This window comes from Sus scrofa, chromosome 12, assembly GCF_000003025.6.
Source record: "Sus scrofa isolate TJ Tabasco breed Duroc chromosome 12, Sscrofa11.1, whole genome shotgun sequence".
NCBI lineage: Eukaryota > Metazoa > Chordata > Mammalia > Artiodactyla > Suidae > Sus > Sus scrofa.
In genome coordinates this window covers 44,788,994-44,807,975 of record NC_010454.4, presented here as the reverse complement: position 1 = coordinate 44,807,975, position 18,982 = coordinate 44,788,994, and the positions used below count along the sequence as shown (strand labels likewise).

Sequence of the window (18,982 nt, the reverse complement as noted above, 5' to 3'; positions counted from 1 at the left end):
TGGGTATTAGCAGTTTCGCATCTGCAGTTTCACCCAACCTTCCATTGTGTAGTATTTTTTATTGGAAAAAAGTGCACATATAAGTGGCCCTACACACTTCAAACTCATGTCGTTCAAGGGCCAGCTGTATTGAGCACAGGCTGCAGTGGGCATTATGCAAGGTGCTGAGTGGTATTTTAGAGAACGGATAGGACCTCTGCTTTTAAGTAATTGGTCTTTAAGGGGGAAAGAGTGAACAAACGAAACTAATTTCAGATAATGCTTTAGAAAGAAAAAATAGGCTGATCAGATAGTGACTGGGGGTTGGTATTGGTACTTGAGATTGTGAGTCTGAGAGGGCCTCTGAGCAGAGGTATTTGAGCTGAGACTAGAAGGACAAGAGGAGGCCTTCTGGGGGAAGAGCATCCCAGGCAAAGACCCTGAGGCGGGAACTCTTTTGAGGGGCGGAGAGAAGGGCGGAGCGGCTGGAGTACAGCGAGTAAGGAGAAGGTAGCCTTAAAATTCCTACAGATAAAAGTGGGAACAAAAATGAGAGAACCTGGGAGCGAGCCTCAACCCTGCCCGCGTGAGTAGCTCAGGTGGGCGGGCGGTGGGCGGGGCCAGTTCTGGGCCCACCCCGGGGGCGGGGCGGTACCTGGGGCCCCGGCGGGGGCGGGGCTGCGGACGCTCCCCCTTTGCTCCAGCCGGCGCAGGCAGCCGCGGCGGCAGCAGGCGAGCCGCGGCCCCGCGAGGCCATGAAGGTGAAGAAGGGCGGCGGCGGGGCCGGGACGGCGGCGGAGCCCGCTTCAGGGGCCTCGGGCCCAAGCGTGGAGCCCAAGCTGGAGCCGCAGGCGGAATCCGGGTCCGGGTCCGAGTCGGAGCCGGAGGCAGGCTCGGGGCCCAGGCCGGGGCCGCTGCAGAGGAAGCAGCCGATCGGGCCGGAGGACGTGCTGGGGCTGCAGCGGATCACGGGCGGTGAGCACCAAGCGAGGGAACGCCGCCGGCAGGCGGGAGCTAGAGAGGGCCCTCGAGGCGCGCGGAGCCCGGGCCCCCGCCCCCTTTCCCTCCCTCCCCTGCCTCCCCTCCCCCACCCGGGTCTCCCTGGCCGGTGTCCCCTATCCTTCTGCCTCTGGGCCTGAGATCTCCATGTACCTCCTTCCTTTGATATCTCTCTGTGCCCCCTTCTTTCTGTAGAGATTTCTTTCCACCCGACTCTTTCCTTTTTGAAGAGTCTATCCCCCTTTTCCAAGGGTGGAGGTGGGCAGCAGCTGCTACTGTGACCCCTTCCCCACAGTCCTCAGAACCCTGTGAAGATTTTCTCTGCAATAACGAGGAGGGGGGCTAAGGGCAGTCTGTCCTCAGTCTCCACCCTGGAGGCTTGGTGGAGGCAGAGTTACTTGGGTGGTATCAAAACCCTCCTGTCTCCCTGATCGTTAATGCCCTCACCCTGGACACCCCAGGAAGTCTGAAGCCATCCTCCTACCCCGGAAAGAACCTGAAGAGGAAACTTCAGTGGGTTGGCTCTGGGCTCTCTCAAGGGAGTGGGTTAATGAATGCCCCCCCCCCCCCCCGCGCCACCCCACGCAGCCTGGACTAGGGCCTGACCTCTTCTGGGAGGCCAAGTCTCCACTGTGGCTGAGTTTCTGAGCTCGACCTGCCTAAGCTGAACTTCCAGCTTTGTCGTGTAATTGGCTGTATGATCTTGGGCTCATAACTTCACCTCTCTGCACATATTCACCTGTAAAATGGGGATAATAACTCCTACCTTACAGAGCTATTGTGAAAATAAATCCTCTGATTTTGCACCGTGCCTGGCGTTGTGCATGCCCTGTAAATAGGGCTCTTTTATCAATAGTACTGAGGGCCCCACAGGACTGCTCATAGCTGCTGCTGAGAGGCAGACAACTGGGCATTCAGGGCAGGGGAGGGGGTCACCAGAGGCAGGCAACAAGGACCAGGAAGTCTCATGGCAGAGGCAGTGGTTGAGCGTCAAAGAACACAGCATTTGGAGAGGCAGTGGCTTTCTACCTCGACCTCATTGATCAGTAACCCTACCCTGGCTCCCTCTGTGACAGTAGCTCTTGGGGCCTCTCGGTGGGGGTGGGGGGCAAATGCTGGAGTGGACCTTAGCTCTGGAGCTGCAGGAACGGCAGAGCCCGGGGCTTCCAGTCAGAGCTGTGAAGGGGACCTGACAGCAGGTCTAGGCTTGTGCATCTGGGTCCCTGGGGGACCAGCCTCTTCCTCCTCGCTAAGCCAGGCAGCCATTCTTGGCTGGGCCCCCAGAGCCGCTGAGCTGCCTTGCCTGAGCCGGCGCTGGTAGAGGGAAGGTACCTGGACTAGTCTGATGTTGGTGCCAGTTGGACTGTCATTGGCAACAGCAGCATTTAGGGTTCAGGTTAGTCTGGGGCAGAACTTCTTTTTTTTTTTTTTTTTTTTTTTTTTGCTTTTCATGGCCACATCCACAGCATATGGAAGTTCCCAGGCTAGGGGTCGAATCGGAGCTGGAGCCACAGCAATGCAGGATCCGAGCCGTGTCTTCGACCTACGCACCACAGCTCATGGCCATGCTGGATCCTTAACCCACGGAGCGAGGCCAGGGATCGAGCCCGCATCCTCATGGATATTAGTCAGATTCATCTCCAATATGCCACAATGGGAACTCCTGGGGCAGAAGTTCTTTACTGAGGGTCTAACTTGTCCAGGTCCTAGGTAACTTTAGAGGTTATTTTGCAGCTATGGGGGCTTCCAGCCCATGTACATTTGTCTCGGAATCGGGAAGAAATTCATAGCTCTTTGAGATGTGACACCTGTGGGGGATGAGTAGAGGAGAGGGTTTCACAGGAGCCCTTTCCTTTGCAGAAGTTGAGAACAGGGCTCCAGGACTCTCCCCCCACGGCCTCTTCTGACCCTAATCACACAGGTCTGAGGTTTGCTCTGCCCGGATTACCCAGCGCTGAATCCAGCTTAGGAAGCTATTTGTGGCCGAGAGGAAGGGAGCAGTTGTGTTCTGAACCCTTGGCTACGCTGCCCCTTATCTGGGCTGACCCCGGGTCCCTGGCCTTATCCTTCTCTGGTAGAGGGAGGGAGTGGATGTGGTGTCCTGAACCATGGGCATCCTTGTTTCTCACTTCCTCTAAGGACAGAGGGGTTGAAAGGTTGAGTTTGCAGCAGGAGAGACTGAGGCCAGACTGCAAGGCGTTCTCAAATGAGAGGAGAGGTCCCAGAAGTTAGAAAACGGGGGACGAAGGAGGGCTTCATGGGGAGCTGGGACTTGGGCCACTAGGATGCCGTTCCCACTTTTGTCATATCCTCTTCCTATGCCCTACAGCTTCCTTCTGCAGCTCTGGATTAATGCTTACTTTCTGTGAAAATAAAGTGTGTACAGGGTGAGGTAGGTAGGAGCTGCCTACTTCCATTCTGCCCCCTATCCTCTCCCCACCATGGGCTGTGGTGGACAAGCTGTTGCTCAGGCCCCTCCATAAGCCTTCTAGTCTTTGCTGGACCCCATCGTGCCAGGTGGCTACCTGGAGGGCTTCCTGGAGGGGGCTGTCGCAGGCTTGGGGAAGAGAGAATAATTTTACATTCACTTCCTCTTCCTGCCCCAGAGGAATGGGAGGTGGCCCAGGGGCCTAGAGGGTGATTTCCGGGCCTCTATGGGGAGGATGTGATGCTGGGCAGGGTGACAGCATCAGAGCCCCTGCTGCACCTCTCTGCTCCTTCCTATTTGCTCCAGGACCTCCCTGAGTGCTTGCAGTTGTTGCTGCAAGAGCAGTGAGGGTTGGATCAGGCCCTGCTGTTCCTGAGCTTCCTCAAGTGGACCCACCACTGTTCCTGCTTCCTCTTCTGGGCCCGAGGACTCCCCTTACCCCGTGCACAACCCTGCTGCACCTGCCACACCCTCTTCCTGGCCTTGTGGGGGTGGCTCGAGTCAGAACACAGAGAACATGGCTCCCTGTGTTCTCTAAGACCTCCTCCCGCTGGAAGATCAACAGGGGATAGGAGCAATTCCCACCCCCGCCCCCCGTAGTCCGGGCTCTGGGCTTGAGTCAGCAGAGCTTTGGCTAAGCTGCTTAAGGGAGCTGGGTTTGTGTAAGCCTCTTATGGGCAGAGGAGGGGCCCGTGGGGGGCCGGGGATGAGGAGGAACAGAGAAAGGGGTGTTCGTCTGCCCTAGCACTACCCAGGTCAGAGAAAGTCCTTGCCTGACACACTTAGAGGTGGCGCCAGGGGCGGCTGTGGGGTGGGGACGGCGGTATCCTATCCTGGGGTAGAGCTGTGTCTCCCGCCTTAGAGTGAGGTACCCCAAAGCAGGGCTGTATCTTCCCTCTCATGCTGGGTGGTGGTGGGGGGTGTTGCCCCATCAGATTAGAGACTCATTTGACTGAAAGTCATCAAGCCAGGGCTGGCAAAGCAGAGGCTGAAATAAGGGCTCTCAACTCCCCGGTGGGAGGGGAAGTGTGGGGGAGGTGGCTTTGACCTCCACCCTGCTTCTCCCTGATCCCAGAGGCTACTCAAATAGAACCATTTGTCCCCATTAGATCCTGATTGCAGAACTATGACTCCCCCACACTGGGCTCCCCCAGGGCAGGGGCTCAATTCTCTCTGGAAGACAGTGACCTTAGGCATCAGAGAAATTGGTGACTAGTTCAGGGTCCTATGAAAACTGAGCGGGCAGCAGGGGCTTCTGGGCAGGCCCTCTCCTTGCTCAGTTGCCCATCTCCCCTAGACTACCTGTGCTCCCCCGAGGAGAATATCTACAAGATCGACTTTGTCAGGTTCAAGATTCGGGACATGGATTCAGGCACTGTCCTTTTTGAAATCAAGAAGCCCCCAGCCTCAGGTGAGTGGATTGGCTGGGCCATCAACAGAGGGAGGTGGACAGGGGCCATGAAGTGGGCTTGCCCAGGGACTCCTCAGGCCACCAAGTCAGAGCAGAGCTGGGACGTGGGCCCCAGCCTTCTCAGGAGTCACCAGGCAGGGGGCGCTCTGCCTGAGGCTGGGCCTCTTCTTTTCCTTTTCTTGGGTTGATGGGGTTGGACATCCTGGGAGGGCTGCCCTGCCTCTTCAGTCTTTGCCAGCCTGCCCTCTGCAGGCCTCCCTGGGAACTGCAGTCCCAGAGGTTCCAGGTCTTTTTATTTCTTGTGGCTCTGGGGACCTCAGTTGAAATTGGTGACCTGCTGACCTAGAACCCTTAGGTGAAAGCATTCGGCCACTGGTCTGAACCCTCAGTGTGCGTTAGGATCTCCTGGGGAGTTTAGATAAATTCAGACAGATGGGGGCCCCAGCTTGAAGCCCACTGAGCCCCAGCTGGGATACATTACAGAGAGGTTGCCCATCAACCCACGGGACCTGGACCCCAATGCTGGGCGCTTTGTCCGCTACCAGTTCACGCCTGCCTTCCTCCGTCTGAGGCAGGTGGGAGCCACGTGAGTCACGGGGCTGGGGTGAGGGGTGGGGGCGGGGTGAGGGTGGGGGTGAGGGCGGGAGTGAGCCCTTCCTGAGTTCTTACCGAGCCTCTCTTGGGGTGGTCTCTCCCGAGCCAGGCTGGCTGTTGGGGCGGCCCAGCTCAGCCCTGCCCCCCTCTGTCACTCAGGGTGGAGTTCACAGTGGGAGACAAGCCTGTCAACAACTTCCGCATGATTGAGAGGCACTACTTCCGCAACCAGCTGCTCAAAAGCTTTGACTTCCACTTTGGTTTCTGCATCCCCAGCAGCAAGAACACCTGCGAGCACATCTACGACTTCCCCCCGCTCTCTGAGGAGCTGAGTGCGTGTGCAGGGCCCTGGGGGGTAGGGGGGGAGCAAGGCTGGCGGGAAGCTCAGAGACACCACGCTGGGGTCTGAGCCCCTTTCTTTCCACCTGAGGTCTCCTGTGTCTGGCCACCATTCGTATGTCACCTAGAGGGAAACTGAGGCTCCCAGAGCCTGGGGGAACTCTTTGTTCAGCTTGTCCTAGTGCCCTAGTCCTGAAGCCCCTGCTGATTTTTGCCCCAACTGGCTGGGCCTCTCTTGCAGTCAACGAGATGATCCGTCACCCGTATGAAACACAGTCTGACAGCTTCTACTTCGTGGATGACCGGCTGGTGATGCACAACAAAGCAGACTATTCCTACAGCGGGACGCCCTGACCCCAAACCGCCCCTACCCCAGGAGGGTCCTGGGCCCCAGCTGTGCCCACCCCGATACTCACCTCTCCACCCCAGGTCTTCTGCCTGGGGAGTGTTTCAGGAGCCCTGGACCCTGAGTCAGTGTTGGGAGGGAGGGTGCCTGATGTCCCCAGTTCAAGTCCGTGAAGCCCAGGGGGCCTGGCACGTGGGGTGGGTGTAGGGGGGCTATTTGCCTCCGTGTCCAGCAAGGCCTCCCGTGGGAAGTGGAGTAGCCACGACTTCCGGTCAGCCTAGCTGGGCCTCTTGGGCCCAAGTTTCAGAATAGTGTTCCCCTATCCAGGCTTTGACTAGGTCGGGCAGGAGCCCATGCCCTGTCCCCTGCCCACCACCGACAGGCCATTTAGAGTTGTAAGGTCACAGACAAAGATCCATGTGGGGTCTGGCAGCCAAGCTTCCCAAGGGAGTTGGGGCCTTGACCCCAGCCCCGCCTCCACCATCAGGGGCTGAGACACTGCCCGAGGTGTGGGAGGGATGCGCCAGAGGGCAGCCCGTGGGAGGGACTGGACCAACTGTATATAGTTTTCAATAAACTCTTTCTCCTTTGCTGCTCTCTGGTCGTGGGCCAGCATGTGTGTGTGTGGTGGTGGTTTTGAGGGGCGGGGAGGACAATGTGGTTCTGTCTCCGGATCCTCTGCACCCTGACACCACGCTCAGCCTCTAGAGTCAGCATTTAGGCTGTATTGTAGATGGAATGGCTTTTTCCTTTGATAAAACGGAGACTCAGGCCCCGAGAGGGAAGGCTTTGGCCCAAGGTCCTGGCCAACCCTGAAGAACAGGCTGCGACAAGCTAGGAGGGAAGGTGTTGGGGAGGGGGCCTGACCCTCTATCCTACCTTCCCTGATCCCGAGAGGCCGTGGGACCATTCATTTGTCCTTTTAGCCCTCATTCATGAGAGAGGGCTGAGGCTGAGGCCTGGAGCCTCGTCTTGCCCTCAGCTGCCTTGGAGAGGCTCCCAGCCCCACCCGGCCCCAGAGGAGGTCTTCATTCCTTCACGGAGGAAATTCAGCAACTGAGGTCAGTGGAGAACTTGCCTGCTGTTGCAGGCACGAACTTGGTTACACCTGGTGCCAGTTTGCAGGCTGAGGAGTTCGTTCATCTAACCCTAATTGGCCTAGAAGCGCTGGAATTCAGCCGTGTTCTATGGAGTCCTTGCTGACAGCCAGTACCCAGGCTGAACTCGGGTGCCAAAAGGAGACACGGAACAGGTACCTGTCCCCAGAGTAAGATGAACTGGGCATCCAGGGGAGCAAGAGTCATGTTCTGGGGAGGATTCTTGGAGGAGACGGTGTTTGGACCAGGGGCTTGAAAATTTAGGATGACTTTGATGGGAAGAGACTGGGAGAGGGCGTTTCGGAACAGGGAATAGCCTAAGGTGAAGATTTGGAGGCAAGGTTTATCAGTTGCATTTGAGAAGGTGGATATTTACAATGTAAAAGACAAAGCTATGGAGCCTTGTGGTTCAAGGGTTGGGGCTTCTCCTGAGGAAGCCGGTGGGCCACTGAGGAGGATTCGGCAGGAATGACCTGATCAGATTATCTCTGGCAGCTGAGTGAAGGGTGGACTGAAGAGAGTGAGACAAATAATAACAGCCTGTGGAGTTCCTGTTGTGGCTCAGTGGGTTAAGGACCTGACATAGTATCTGTGAGGATGCAGCTTTGATCGCCGGCCTCTCTCAGAGGGTTAAGGAGCCAGCATTGCTGCCAGCTGCAGTGTAGGTCATAGATGTGGCTCAGATCTAGTGTAGCCGTGCCTGTGGCACAGGCCTGCAGCTGTAGCTCTGATTTTGCCCTTGGCCTGGGAGCGTCCATAAGCTGCAGGTGTGCCATTAAAAAAGAAAAAAAAAAAAGCCAGTATATATTGAATGTTAGGTCCAGGCCTGCATGCTTCTTATATATTAACTTAGAATGTTTACCATCAGTTCTGAGGATTATGCCTCTTTTGCAGAAAATGCAGGCCCCGAGAAGTTAACTTGCTGCACCAACATCGCTCAGCTCTTAAGTGGCAGTGTCAGGATTCAAATCCAGGGAGTTTGGCTCCATAGTCCATGTACTATCACACTAGTGGCAGAGGTATACTGACGAGGGTATTGTAAGAATTTAAGTGTGAGATAAAGGAACTGGAAAGCAGGTGAAGTTGAGTTTTTTTTGTTGTTTGTTTTTTGGCTTTTTGCCTTTTCTAGGCCCAGATCCTTAACCTGCGGTGCCACCAGGAAACTCCCAGTTGCTGATATTCTTTTTGTTTGTTTGTTCAACATTTTAATTGAATATATTGGGATCTCTGCCAACACTGAAATGCAGATTCAGGATTTGATCATATGTGAAATCAACTTTCACTATCATACAACTGTCTCTGTAAACAAATTATACATTTCAATATACTAGGTCTCAAACTTATATTTTAAATAGAAGAGCAATGTGTGCATATGTATGCTTTTTTTGGGAATCTTAAACAAAATATCAACATTTTATCTCTATTTTTTTTCATGTAATACTTTATTATTTATCCTGCTTTTAGACATTTTTTGTGCCACAGAATTCTATCTTTCTTTAAGTACCATATCCCTCCAAGTATGACAAATTACAGTTCTCCATGTCAATGCTACCTAGTGAATTCAAAGTATACTATCTTCAGAATAACTTGGCATATTGGTAAAAGATTTTTTTTTTCAGTATCAATAGAAGAACTAAATTTAAGGAGACAGAATCAACTCACAATTTTGAGTTTTGATAAGTATCTAAATATTCAGCTCTTAGGTAAAGACAGCTGTAATTATATACATGCCTGAAATCTTTAACCAGGATGAAAACAGTCATATTCAATAACTTATTTTTCTACATTAGCTGTAAATATAAAAGCTGATATAGATAGCTTGGCTTATATTTTACATTGGTCTTAAATTATTTCTCTCTCAGCACCTTTTCTCATTTTAACACTACACTTCATTAATGCCAAAGTTAATTTTTTTCTTCTATTTTACTTATTTATTTATATTACTCAATGAATTTATCACATCTGTAGTTGTATAATGATCATCACAATCCAGTTTCACAGGATTTCCATCCCACAACCCAAGAACATCCCCCCACCCCAAAAAATGTCTCCTCCGGAGACCATAAGTTTTTCAATGTCTGTGAGTCAGCATCTGTTCTGCAAAGAAGTTCCGTCTGTCCTTTTTTCAGATTCCACATGTCAGTGAAAACATTTGATGTTGGTGTCTCATTGTACAGCTGACTTCACTTAGCATGATAGTTTCTAGGTCCATCCATGTTGCTAAAAATGCTGATATTTTGTTCCTTTTAATGGCTGAGTAATATTCCATTGTGTATATGTACCACATCTTCTTGATCCACTCCTCTGTCAATGGACATTGAGGTTGTTTCCATGTCTTGGCTATTGCACAGAGTGCTGCAATGAACATCGGAATACATGTGTCTTTGCAAGTCATGGTTTTCTCTGGATAGATGCCCAGGAGTGGGATTGCTGGATCAAATGGGAGTTCTATGTTTAGTTTTCTGAGGAATCTCTATCCTGTTTTCCACAGTGGTTGTACCAATTTACAATCCCACCAACAGTGTAATAGGGTTCCTTTTTCTCCACACCCTCTCCAGCACTTATGGTTTGTAGACTTTTGGATGATGGCCATTCTGGCTGGTGTAAGGTAGGTACCTCAGAGTGGTTTTGATTAGCATTTCTCTAATAATGAGTGACGTTGAACATCTTTTCATGTGTTTTTTGGCCATCCATATGTCTTCTTTGGAGAACTGTCTGTTTAGATCTTCTGCCCATTTTTGATGGGGTTGTTTGTTCTTTTGGTATAGAGCTGCAGAAGGTGTATATAAATTTTGGAGATTAATCCCTTGTCAGTTGATTCATTTGCAAAGATTTTCTCCCATTCTGTGGGTTGTCTTTTTGTTTTGCTTAGGGTTTCTTTTGTTGTGCAGAAACTTTTAAGTTTGATTAGGTCCCATTTGTTTATTTTTGTTTTTACTCTCATTACTCTAAGAGGTGGATCTGAGAAGATGTTGCTGTCGTTTATGTCGGATAGTGTTTGGCCTACGTTTTCCTCTAAGAGTTTTATAGTTTTATATCTGGGTCTTTAATCCATTTTGAGTTTATTTTTGTGTATGGTTGCTGATATTCCTTAATTGAAGGAACTGCTCAATTTGAGGTAGAGACGAGTGAAAACAAAAGTGTAATTTCTTTATACGAGTTCGTGGACTTATGAATTCTCACCAGTTTTTAGAACCCTGAGGTTCAGAGCCCCTGAACCAAATGGTTAATTCGCCACTGATCTGGCACTTCCAGACCCTGCATCCATCCAGACTGCGGCTCACCCTCAGTTGTGGTTGAACACGTGGTGAGGTTTGGCCAGCAGGGGGCAGCATATGAGCAGAAGTGCGGGGCTCGGTTCAGAGAGAAACTGCTGCCCAGTTTTAAGGCCAAGGGCCAGTCTGGTTACAAACCGACAAACAGGAGACTCAAAGTCTCATCGGCTTGCTACCTGTCTCATTTGCTGTGGGCAAGCTCACTTGTAGGTGTGCTGAATGGGCCCATGCGGCTGAGGGTTCCTGGGGGAGATGTCCCCGCTCACTGCCCAGGCTGCTGGTGTAGAGCAGATTGAGTCTGCAGGTCTGAGGGTCTGAGGCAAGGAAGTGGGTCCCAGTAAAATTCTCCCCTGAAACCTTTGTCCTGCAGCAGCGGTGGGGCAGGGGGGGTCTTCCTCTTGGGTGCATTGGCCGGGCCATGCCTTCCCCCATTCCCTACCTCACCCTGTCCCTCTAGCCCTGGCCGTGGCCAGGCTCTAAAGCCCCTGGGAAGTAAGGTGCTGATGTAGGATGGGGTTCTAGAATGGGATCTTCTGCAGAGCTTCCTTAGGGAAAGGTAGGTGGTGTAGGCTGGACCCCAGGCCTCACCCCTGGAAGAATTTTTTTCCGCCACACCTGTGGCATATGAAAATTCCTAGGCCAGGGATTAAATCAGAGCTACACTGCCATCTACACTGCAGCTATGGCAATGCTGAATCCTTTAACCCACTGTGCTGGCCAGGGATTGAACCCATGTTTCTGCAATGACCCAAGTCACTGCAGTGGGAACTCCTAGAAGAACTCCACTGGGCTGCACAAACCACAGCCCCACATGCAGCTGCTCTGAGACTCAAGATCCATGTGTGTGCTTTTGGCTCCTACGCCTGCCCCATCCCTGCTCAGGCAGCGTGTGGGGGGGCCTCTCAGGTGCTGTTTGGTGACAACAGCCTACCTGGTGATGGGATTGGAAGTGGGACTGAGTGGGCCCCTGACCTTCCAGGGCTGGCAGTGCACACAGCACCAGGCTAGGTTCCCTTCATGTCATCTGTGGAAGCCAGGGCCCAGCCAGGGAAAGATGGGGACGGGTTGGCACGGCCCCTTTCTTGTGCAAGGAGAGGGAGGTGAGAGGTGTGGGGGGAGGGCGTCCTTCCCTTTTCTCTGGGCGGGCAGCCACTGCCTCCCGTCTCACTGGAGGTTCTGGAAAGAGGCCCTGCCCACCTGACCCCCATCCTCCCTGTGCTGGTCAGGAAGTCCTCCTCGATGCCTCGCTCTGGATTTGGAGAGAGTCGTGGGTGAGGGTTGGGGTAGAATCATAGGCGCAGAGAATTTATAGTCAGTAAGTCCCGACCTTTCTGCTCCAGGGAGGAGCGGTCCAAAAAGGAAGGCTTGGTAGCCGAAACACAAGGCTCTCGCTTTATTTTTCCAGGACAGGGGACAATGGCAGGCCATCATGGGTTCTGCTTGTGTCTCATCTGAGCCTGTGGCCCACCTCTGGGGGTACTTGTCACCCTCAGGGCCGAGGATATGATGAGGCTCCCAAGTGGCAGGAGCTGGGCTCTCAGGTAGGGCATGGCAGGCATCTGGGTCACAACCCTAGCTCCAGGGACATCCTGGGCTGGCCAAGCACTCAAAAAGAGGGGGCGTGGGTGCCCCCCTGCCCCATCAGCCCGCATGAGGCTTCCCTTCTGTGAATGCCCAGGCTGCTTGAGACAACTGCAAGAATTTCCTAAGCTGGGACATAAACTACATGAACTTCTTAGATGTGAGATAGTGGTGGCCTGGAGGGGCTTTTCCTGCACCCAGGCCTAGGAGGAAAGGATACTTTCAAGTTTCCAAGGGCAAGGGTTTTTCCAAACACTTTGTGCTGGAATTGGGCTCAGTTTGATCCTGGGCTGGATGTTGCCCCTCCTGTGTGTCATCCCAGGGGAAGCCAGACAGCTTACGTGGGGGACAGATAAAGCCTGGCATGGTGCCCTGGGGACCACACACACTTCGGGGAGAGAGACTCCATATCTCTTCCTTCTTGATGGGCGGCTGGGATGAAGATGGGAGAATAAATACAGGGCCTTCTGGAAAAGATCATGCCTGGAGGGGGCCAGTCCTGCGGAGAATGTGGACATCTACATAGGGCCCCAGAGTGGTCTGAGACCTGGAATGGGACCCCTGGGGTTTTGGTAACCAAAGCCCTCAGTTCTCAGCTGCCCCAATGTAGTCAGGCTCTGGGATGTAGTTTTGATTCTTCTTTTTTTTTTTTTTTTTTTACTTTTTCAGGGCCACACCTGCAGTATATGGAAATTCCCAGGCTAGGGGTTGAGTTGGAGCCATAGCTGCTGGCCTATGCGACAGCCACAGCCACACATCTGAGCCGCATCTGTGATCTGCACCACAGCTCATGGCAATGCCGTATCCTTAACCCACTGAGCAGAGCCAGGGATCGAACCTGCGTCCTCATGGATACGAGTTGGGTTCATAATCCGCTGAGCCACAAAGGGAACATCCTGATTTCTTGAATATAATGTTTCCTGGTGGGTGAGTGTAGGTTTGACCGTGTATCTGTGTGTACGTACGTGCAGGCACACGTGCGCCAGGGCGTAAGTGTGGGTGAGCGTGAGCTGAGGACAGTGCGTGGTCTTCTTGCCCAGACATTGCTCTTCAGAGGCCCTGAGTGAGGAGCTGGCGTCCCAGGAGGCAGAAATGTGTGAGAGGCAGAACCTGGGTGGCGTCTTCTACACTCCCGGCTGCCAGCGAACAGACAAGTTGGCCTAGTGGCACAGGGGACAGGGAGTGTGTTCCTTCCTTGACCTTCAAGGTGGGCCCAGCATGGGCGGCCAGCTGGGACTTCCAGGCCAGGCAAAGGCTGGAGTTGCTGCGGGGCACAGCTCAAGCGAGGGCCATGGGCTTGGAGCTGGAGCTGAGGTACACGGAGGGGCCAGCAGGGGCCGTGGGGGGCGGGGGCTCCAGCTCCATGAAGGCCGAGTAGAGGGTGGTGAGATGCAGGTCACCCAGCGCCCCGGAGCCCCCATTGCCTGGTGGTGCCAAGTCAGCTGCCCCACTACCTGTTTCTGCCAGGCAGGGCCCAGGAGGAAGGCAGTGGGGTGGGGGTGGGGGGGTGGCATTGAAGAGGATGTCGGGGATGAGGTCACCAGTATCAAGGGGTCAAGGGCCAGGCTGTCATCCTTCAGCTGTTCCCACAGGTTTCCTGGTTGGAGGAGAAAACAGGTTTCACTGGAGGCACCAAGGAGCCCTGTGTGTCCCCTACTCCACGGTTCTCATGTGCGAAAGAGAGCAGGACTAGGGTAACGCTGAATGGGGAACCGACATTTGGCACTAGATGTGTGACCCCAGGGAGCTGCTGTACCTCTCTGATTCCTCCTCCCACATAGGACAGTTTGAATGTCAGAGCCCAGAGCCCAGAGCTCTGCTGCTTTTTTTTTCCTTTTCTTTCCAGGGCTGCACCTGCGGCATTTGGAAGTTCCCAGGCTAGGGGTCAAATCAGAGCTGCAGCTGCCAGCCTACGCCACAGCCACCCCAGATTCAACTCACGTCTATGACCTACACCACAGCTCATGGCAACTCTGGATCCTTTAACCCACTGAACGAGGCCAGGGATCGAACCCAAATCCTCATGGATACTAGTTGGGTTTGTTACCACTGAGCCACAATGGGAACTCCTTTAAAAAAAAATTTTTTTTTCCATGGCTCGTTTTTTGAGGGGTTGGGGAGGGGCAAGGATTTGAGAGCTGCCTATTGGAAAGGTTGCTGCAGCTGCAGTGCATTCCAAGGCCACTGTGGGGAGGGACCTTCTTCACCCTGGTTCTTGCCCTGGCTCTCAAGGCAGGTGGATCTGCAGCCCAGGCCAAGGATCTTCCAACAATGCACTGTAGGCTCCAACAAGGTGGCTGGGCTCGGCTCCCTGGACCTCCTCCACTGTGGGGCCCAAGGGACAGGAGCAAAGGCAGGAAGCACTGACTCGGTTCTGTCGCCTGATCCTCCTTTGTGTGTCGTGTGATCTGCATCATGGTGGGCCAGGGCCTGGAGCTCCTTCCCTGGGTATCAGAGCTGCAGTGTCTGGAGGAGGAGGGGTGGAACTAAACCCTAGACTGACCTTGGCTGCCAATCCTAAACTCTCCTTCTTTCTAGCTAAGTGACCTTGGATAAGTTACTTAACCTTGGAGCACATCTGTGAAATGGGTTCAGTAATCCCTCCTATCCTACAGGCCCATATGAGAGCACATGTAAAGCACCTCACACAATGCCTGGCAGTTCGAGGGTGTGTGTGTGTGTGTGTGTGTGTGTGTGTGTGTGTGTGTAAATGTTTACGGTATCTATAGTTTCTCCTGAGGCTGTTGTTGAGCCCTATTCCCCTCTTTGGGAGAGGGATGAGGCTCTCATTGCCCTTTTCGTTTCTTTCTTTCTTTCAGTCTTTTTAGGGCCACACCTGTGGCATATGGAGATTCCCAGGCTAGGTGTCAAATTGGACCTCAGCTGCTGGCCTACACCACAGCCACAGCAACGCAGGATCCGAGCCACAACTGTGACCTACACCACAGGTCATGGCAATACCGGATCCTTAACCCACTGAGCGAGGCCAGAGATCGAACCTATGTCCTCATGGATCCTAGTTGGGTTCATTAACCGCTGAGCCACAACGGGGACTCCTCATTGCCCTTTTCTAGCAATAGCCTCCTGAGACTTGGGCTCTCTCTTGGGCAAACTGGGAGATCTCTAAGGGTTGGCTGTCCCCACCTGCTTGTGGATGTCCCCTACCCCAGTGTATGCAAAGGGTCTGAAGGCCTGGATCTGCACCTTTCTTCAAGCCCTGTATGGCCAGGACCAGGGCCCGGAGGTGCACTAGAGTTAGCTGGGAATGGGTGGGGTCAGCCACGTGCAGAGATGGAGCAGTCAGGATGGAACGGAAGAGATAGAACCTCTTCCTGGGACCTGCCTAGCTCTGAGGACTTCATTCTTCCAGGGGGAAGATCTCTCTCTTCCTTCTGCGTTAGAAGATGAATTCTGAGAACATGCAATTGCTTCCGTTCAATGTTCATACTCAGTCGCTCACCACCAAGTATGGAGCGGAACTTCGGGCCCTTTCCAGCCTACCCAGAAGCGAGAGTGGTTTGATGATGGGGTCAGATGGAACACGTTCAAGAGTGCCAGGAGGAGGGAGATGGGAGCAGGGACATATCTCTTCACCCCTTAACACCCCCACCCCTCGTCGCCCCCAGCTCAGGCCTTCTCTGCTCCAGTTTGACCTGCAACTGGGCAGTGAGCAGGCTGAAGCCCAGAGACTTAGAGGGGATGGGCTGCACTGCCAGCTGCCCCTCTCCAGTCCTGCCCTACCTCCGCTTACCCCACCCCAGCTCACCCTGGAAGTCAAAGTCGGTGAGAGAGGGGTTGATGGCATCAAGGTCAGTGCCAAGGTCTCCGTCGGGCAGCAGGGTGTCATGCATGGTCCTGGCGGGGGAAGGTTCAGCCAGCAGCTTGGCGCTGTGGCTGGGTGGCGTGTGGGCAGGCAGAGGCGAGTCCTGGGGGGTGCCCGGCTGGGCCCGCACCTCAAGGTGCCCATCTGGCTGCGGGAACAATGGTTGCGGAGGTCCGAGAGGGGCCAGGCCCGGTGAGAGATGCGAATATGTCTGCCCGTAGCAGGAGGGCGCGGGCCCCCCAAGTAGGTCCTGCAGGGGATTCTTGCCAGGAATAGGGCCTGGAGCTGGGTGGATGGAGTGCAGCGGCTGGGAGAGCCCAGCTGGAGGTGCTAGGGGCTGGATGGGGCCCGAGCCTGTCAGCCCAGGTGGGGGGCAGCCGAGCAGTGGGGAGCCCAGCTTCTCCCTCTTGTCTCCAATGAGGCTGTCCAGCTCTTCTGAAAAGGCCCAAGAGAGAGGGACAAGGTGAGACCTTTCTTTCCCCACAAACACTCCCATCCTTGGAACCGAACCCAGGCTCTTCCCCCACTCATCGGTTCTCTTTGCTCAGCTTCTCTCTCTCTCTCTCTCTTTTCTGGGCCTCACCTGGCTTGGCCATGCTCTTGCGCACGGCAATGGGGTCTTTCCTCTTCCACTTCTGCAGCTCCTCCTGCATCTTGTCGATCTTGGCCGGATTGAGGGCCCACAGGCAGCCCTTGCGAGAGGAACTTCCCGATTTGTTCTCTACCTTCTCAAAGCACTTGTTAAGAGACAGGTTATGGCGGACAGAATTCTTCCAGCCATCAGGTGCCGTCTGCCGGAGCAGAGCAAGACAAGAGTTCAGGCTCTGGTCAGGGTTTCAGAAAACTCCTTTTATCATCTGGGCACAGAGCTGCCACCCACTCTGGGGCTTATCGTGCTCCTCTGCACCCAGCCCACACTTGGTCCCCTTCAGTGCTGGGACAGGGGTGGGCAGGAACCTTAATCACCGTTGTTTTATTTTGTTTTTTTATGGCTGTTCCCGCGGCCTACGGAGGTTCCCAGGCTAGGGGTTGAGTGGGAGCTGCAGCTGCCGGCCTACACCACAGCCACAGCAACACAGGCTCTGAGCCATGTCTGCGACCTACACCACAGCTCATGGCAAAGCCAGAGCCTTAACCCACTGAGTGAGGCCAGGGATCAAACCAGCAACCTCATGGATACTAGTCCAGGTCTTCACCCACTGAGCCACAATGGGAACTCCTTGATCAAGGTTATTATCAGCTAAAATCTGCCTTCATCCTACCCCCACCCCCTCCAGAGGACTGTCTTAAGGTGATTCACAAAGGGAGGGCTGGTGGATGCCACAGGGGCCCCTCCCCTCCCCCACACGGGGGGGAGGGGGGAACACTCCCCGCTGGGTCTTCGGGCCTGTGCTGGGACCCCTGTCTGGAGAAGGACTCACTATGTGGAGGCCTTTGGCGCTGTGTCCCCCTGCTATGAGCCCGTCTCCGGGGTCTGGGTCCGTGAAGTCCTCTGAGTGTGAGGACGTGCGTGTTCCCGAGGGTGAGCGTGTGTGTGAGAAAGTCTCTCTGGGTACGTGTGTGGGCGTGAGTGCTCATCTGAATGTGCCTGGGGGGCGTGCCCTGGTGGGGAGGCCAGCCCTCAGGCGGGGGGTGCTCGTGCCAACAGAATAAACACCCATTAGGAGGCCTGGTCATGCCACCAGTGCCGTAATTGCGCCCAGGGAGGGTGGTAAAAACCATTAGGCTGACTCAGTTGAGTGAGAGGCAGTGGCGGGGGTGCCCGTGGGTACTCCCCCCGCCCCGTTCCCCCACCCTCGGCGGTGTCCCAGGCTCTGTGACCGTCCTGGGCCCAGCCAGGGCCAACTGCGGGCGGAGTGCCCGCTCTGGCCGGTGAGGTTCCCCCCACCACCAGCTCTCAGGTTCTGCCTAATGAGGGGCAGCCACTCCCTCCTCGCCAGCTCTCTTGCCCCAGGGAGCAGCCAGGCTGAATCACGTCCAGCAGAACCGGGCCCTGATGCCAGCGCCACTGCAAGTTGCGGGCAGGAGCAGCTGGAGCCTTTCTCAGGGACCACTGGCCTGGGGCAGGGGGCTGGTTGAGTTGACCCTCCAGGCTTCCAGGGTCATGAGAGAGGATTCTTGAGCCACCAGACCCACCAGCTTGGGATTCACCTTCAACTCCCACGACAGACCCTACACTGGGAGTCTAAGGCTGTGTTGTTGCCTGGTGGGCAGAGTTAATGGGCACCGGCCCCTTTTACGGCCCCATAAATCTGTGACTTTGGGATGCCAAGCCCCCACCCCAACCACTTCCTGTTTGGAAGAGGGCTGGTCGGCACCAGCAATTATGTCCAGTGGCTGGGATTTCCCCCAGTCCCATGTCCCTGACTCACGGGGCTGCAGGACGCCCATCTCAGCTGCCTTGGGCATGAGGGCTGCCCACCCCAGGGTCCACTCTGGCCTTGCCCAGAAAAGTGACCTTCAATGGGGTGGGGGCAGGGGATCCTTTACCTTGTCCCTTCGTTGGGTCAGGGGGGAATGGTCAGAGTTGGAAGGAACTTAGGTGCCAACTGGTCCAACCGGACCATTTTACAGATTGGGAAACTGAGGTCCAGAGAAGAAAGGGTCTAGCCCTAGATCACACAAAGAGGGTGACAGAGCCTAGACTCCAACTCTGTTCCCTCATTAAGGGCCCCGCCCAGGTCACCCCATGGGACTGCCTTCACCATCCGGGGCCCTTCCCATCGTCACAGATGCTTTTTCTCTGAAGTCAAATGTAAACTCGGGAGTAAGGGAATGATGCAACTGGCTAAGAGCAACAACTAGAACCAAAAAAAAAAAAGCAGTCAGACCTCTTCACTCCTCAGCCCCATAAAACAGGGATTACATGGCTCCCAGGAAAAATAATTAAGCCAGGAAGATGAGATGCAGGGAGGGGCCGGGGGCCGGGCTGGGAGTTGGCAGAGAGGAAAGGCTAAGAGGAAGGGAGCAGGGCCCTCACTTCTCTCTCTCTGTCCTGGATCTTTGAAGCCCTAAGGGACCCTCCGCAAGCTTTAGGGGTCAGGGAGACTTTGGTCCCCTGACCTGCTGGGGTACAGAGCGGCAGCCCTGGATACCGGCTGTGATGCTTC

The 18,982-nt window shown here is 54.5% G+C and overlaps 2 protein-coding genes across 2 annotated transcripts in view; one reads left to right on the top strand and one right to left on the bottom strand.

Annotated features, from left to right (window-relative positions):
- Nucleotides 642-6,711, top strand: UNC119 (unc-119 lipid binding chaperone). Its single transcript, XM_003131761.5, has 5 exons — nucleotides 642-954; nucleotides 4,704-4,817; nucleotides 5,301-5,403; nucleotides 5,571-5,743; nucleotides 5,992-6,711. The coding sequence occupies exons 1-5, from the start codon at nucleotides 735-737 to the stop codon at nucleotides 6,102-6,104; spliced, it is 723 nt and encodes a 240-aa protein (XP_003131809.2). The 5' UTR covers nucleotides 642-734; the 3' UTR covers nucleotides 6,105-6,711.
- FOXN1 (forkhead box N1) overlaps nucleotides 11,838-18,982 on the bottom strand; it is a 31,712-nt gene continuing 24,567 nt past the window's right edge. Inside the window, 4 exon segments of the mRNA XM_021067477.1 lie at nucleotides 11,838-13,551; nucleotides 13,554-13,646; nucleotides 15,816-16,307; nucleotides 16,456-16,663. Coding sequence (XP_020923136.1) covers nucleotides 13,328-13,551; nucleotides 13,554-13,646; nucleotides 15,816-16,307; nucleotides 16,456-16,663 — 1,017 coding nt within the window. The 3' untranslated portion in view covers nucleotides 11,838-13,327.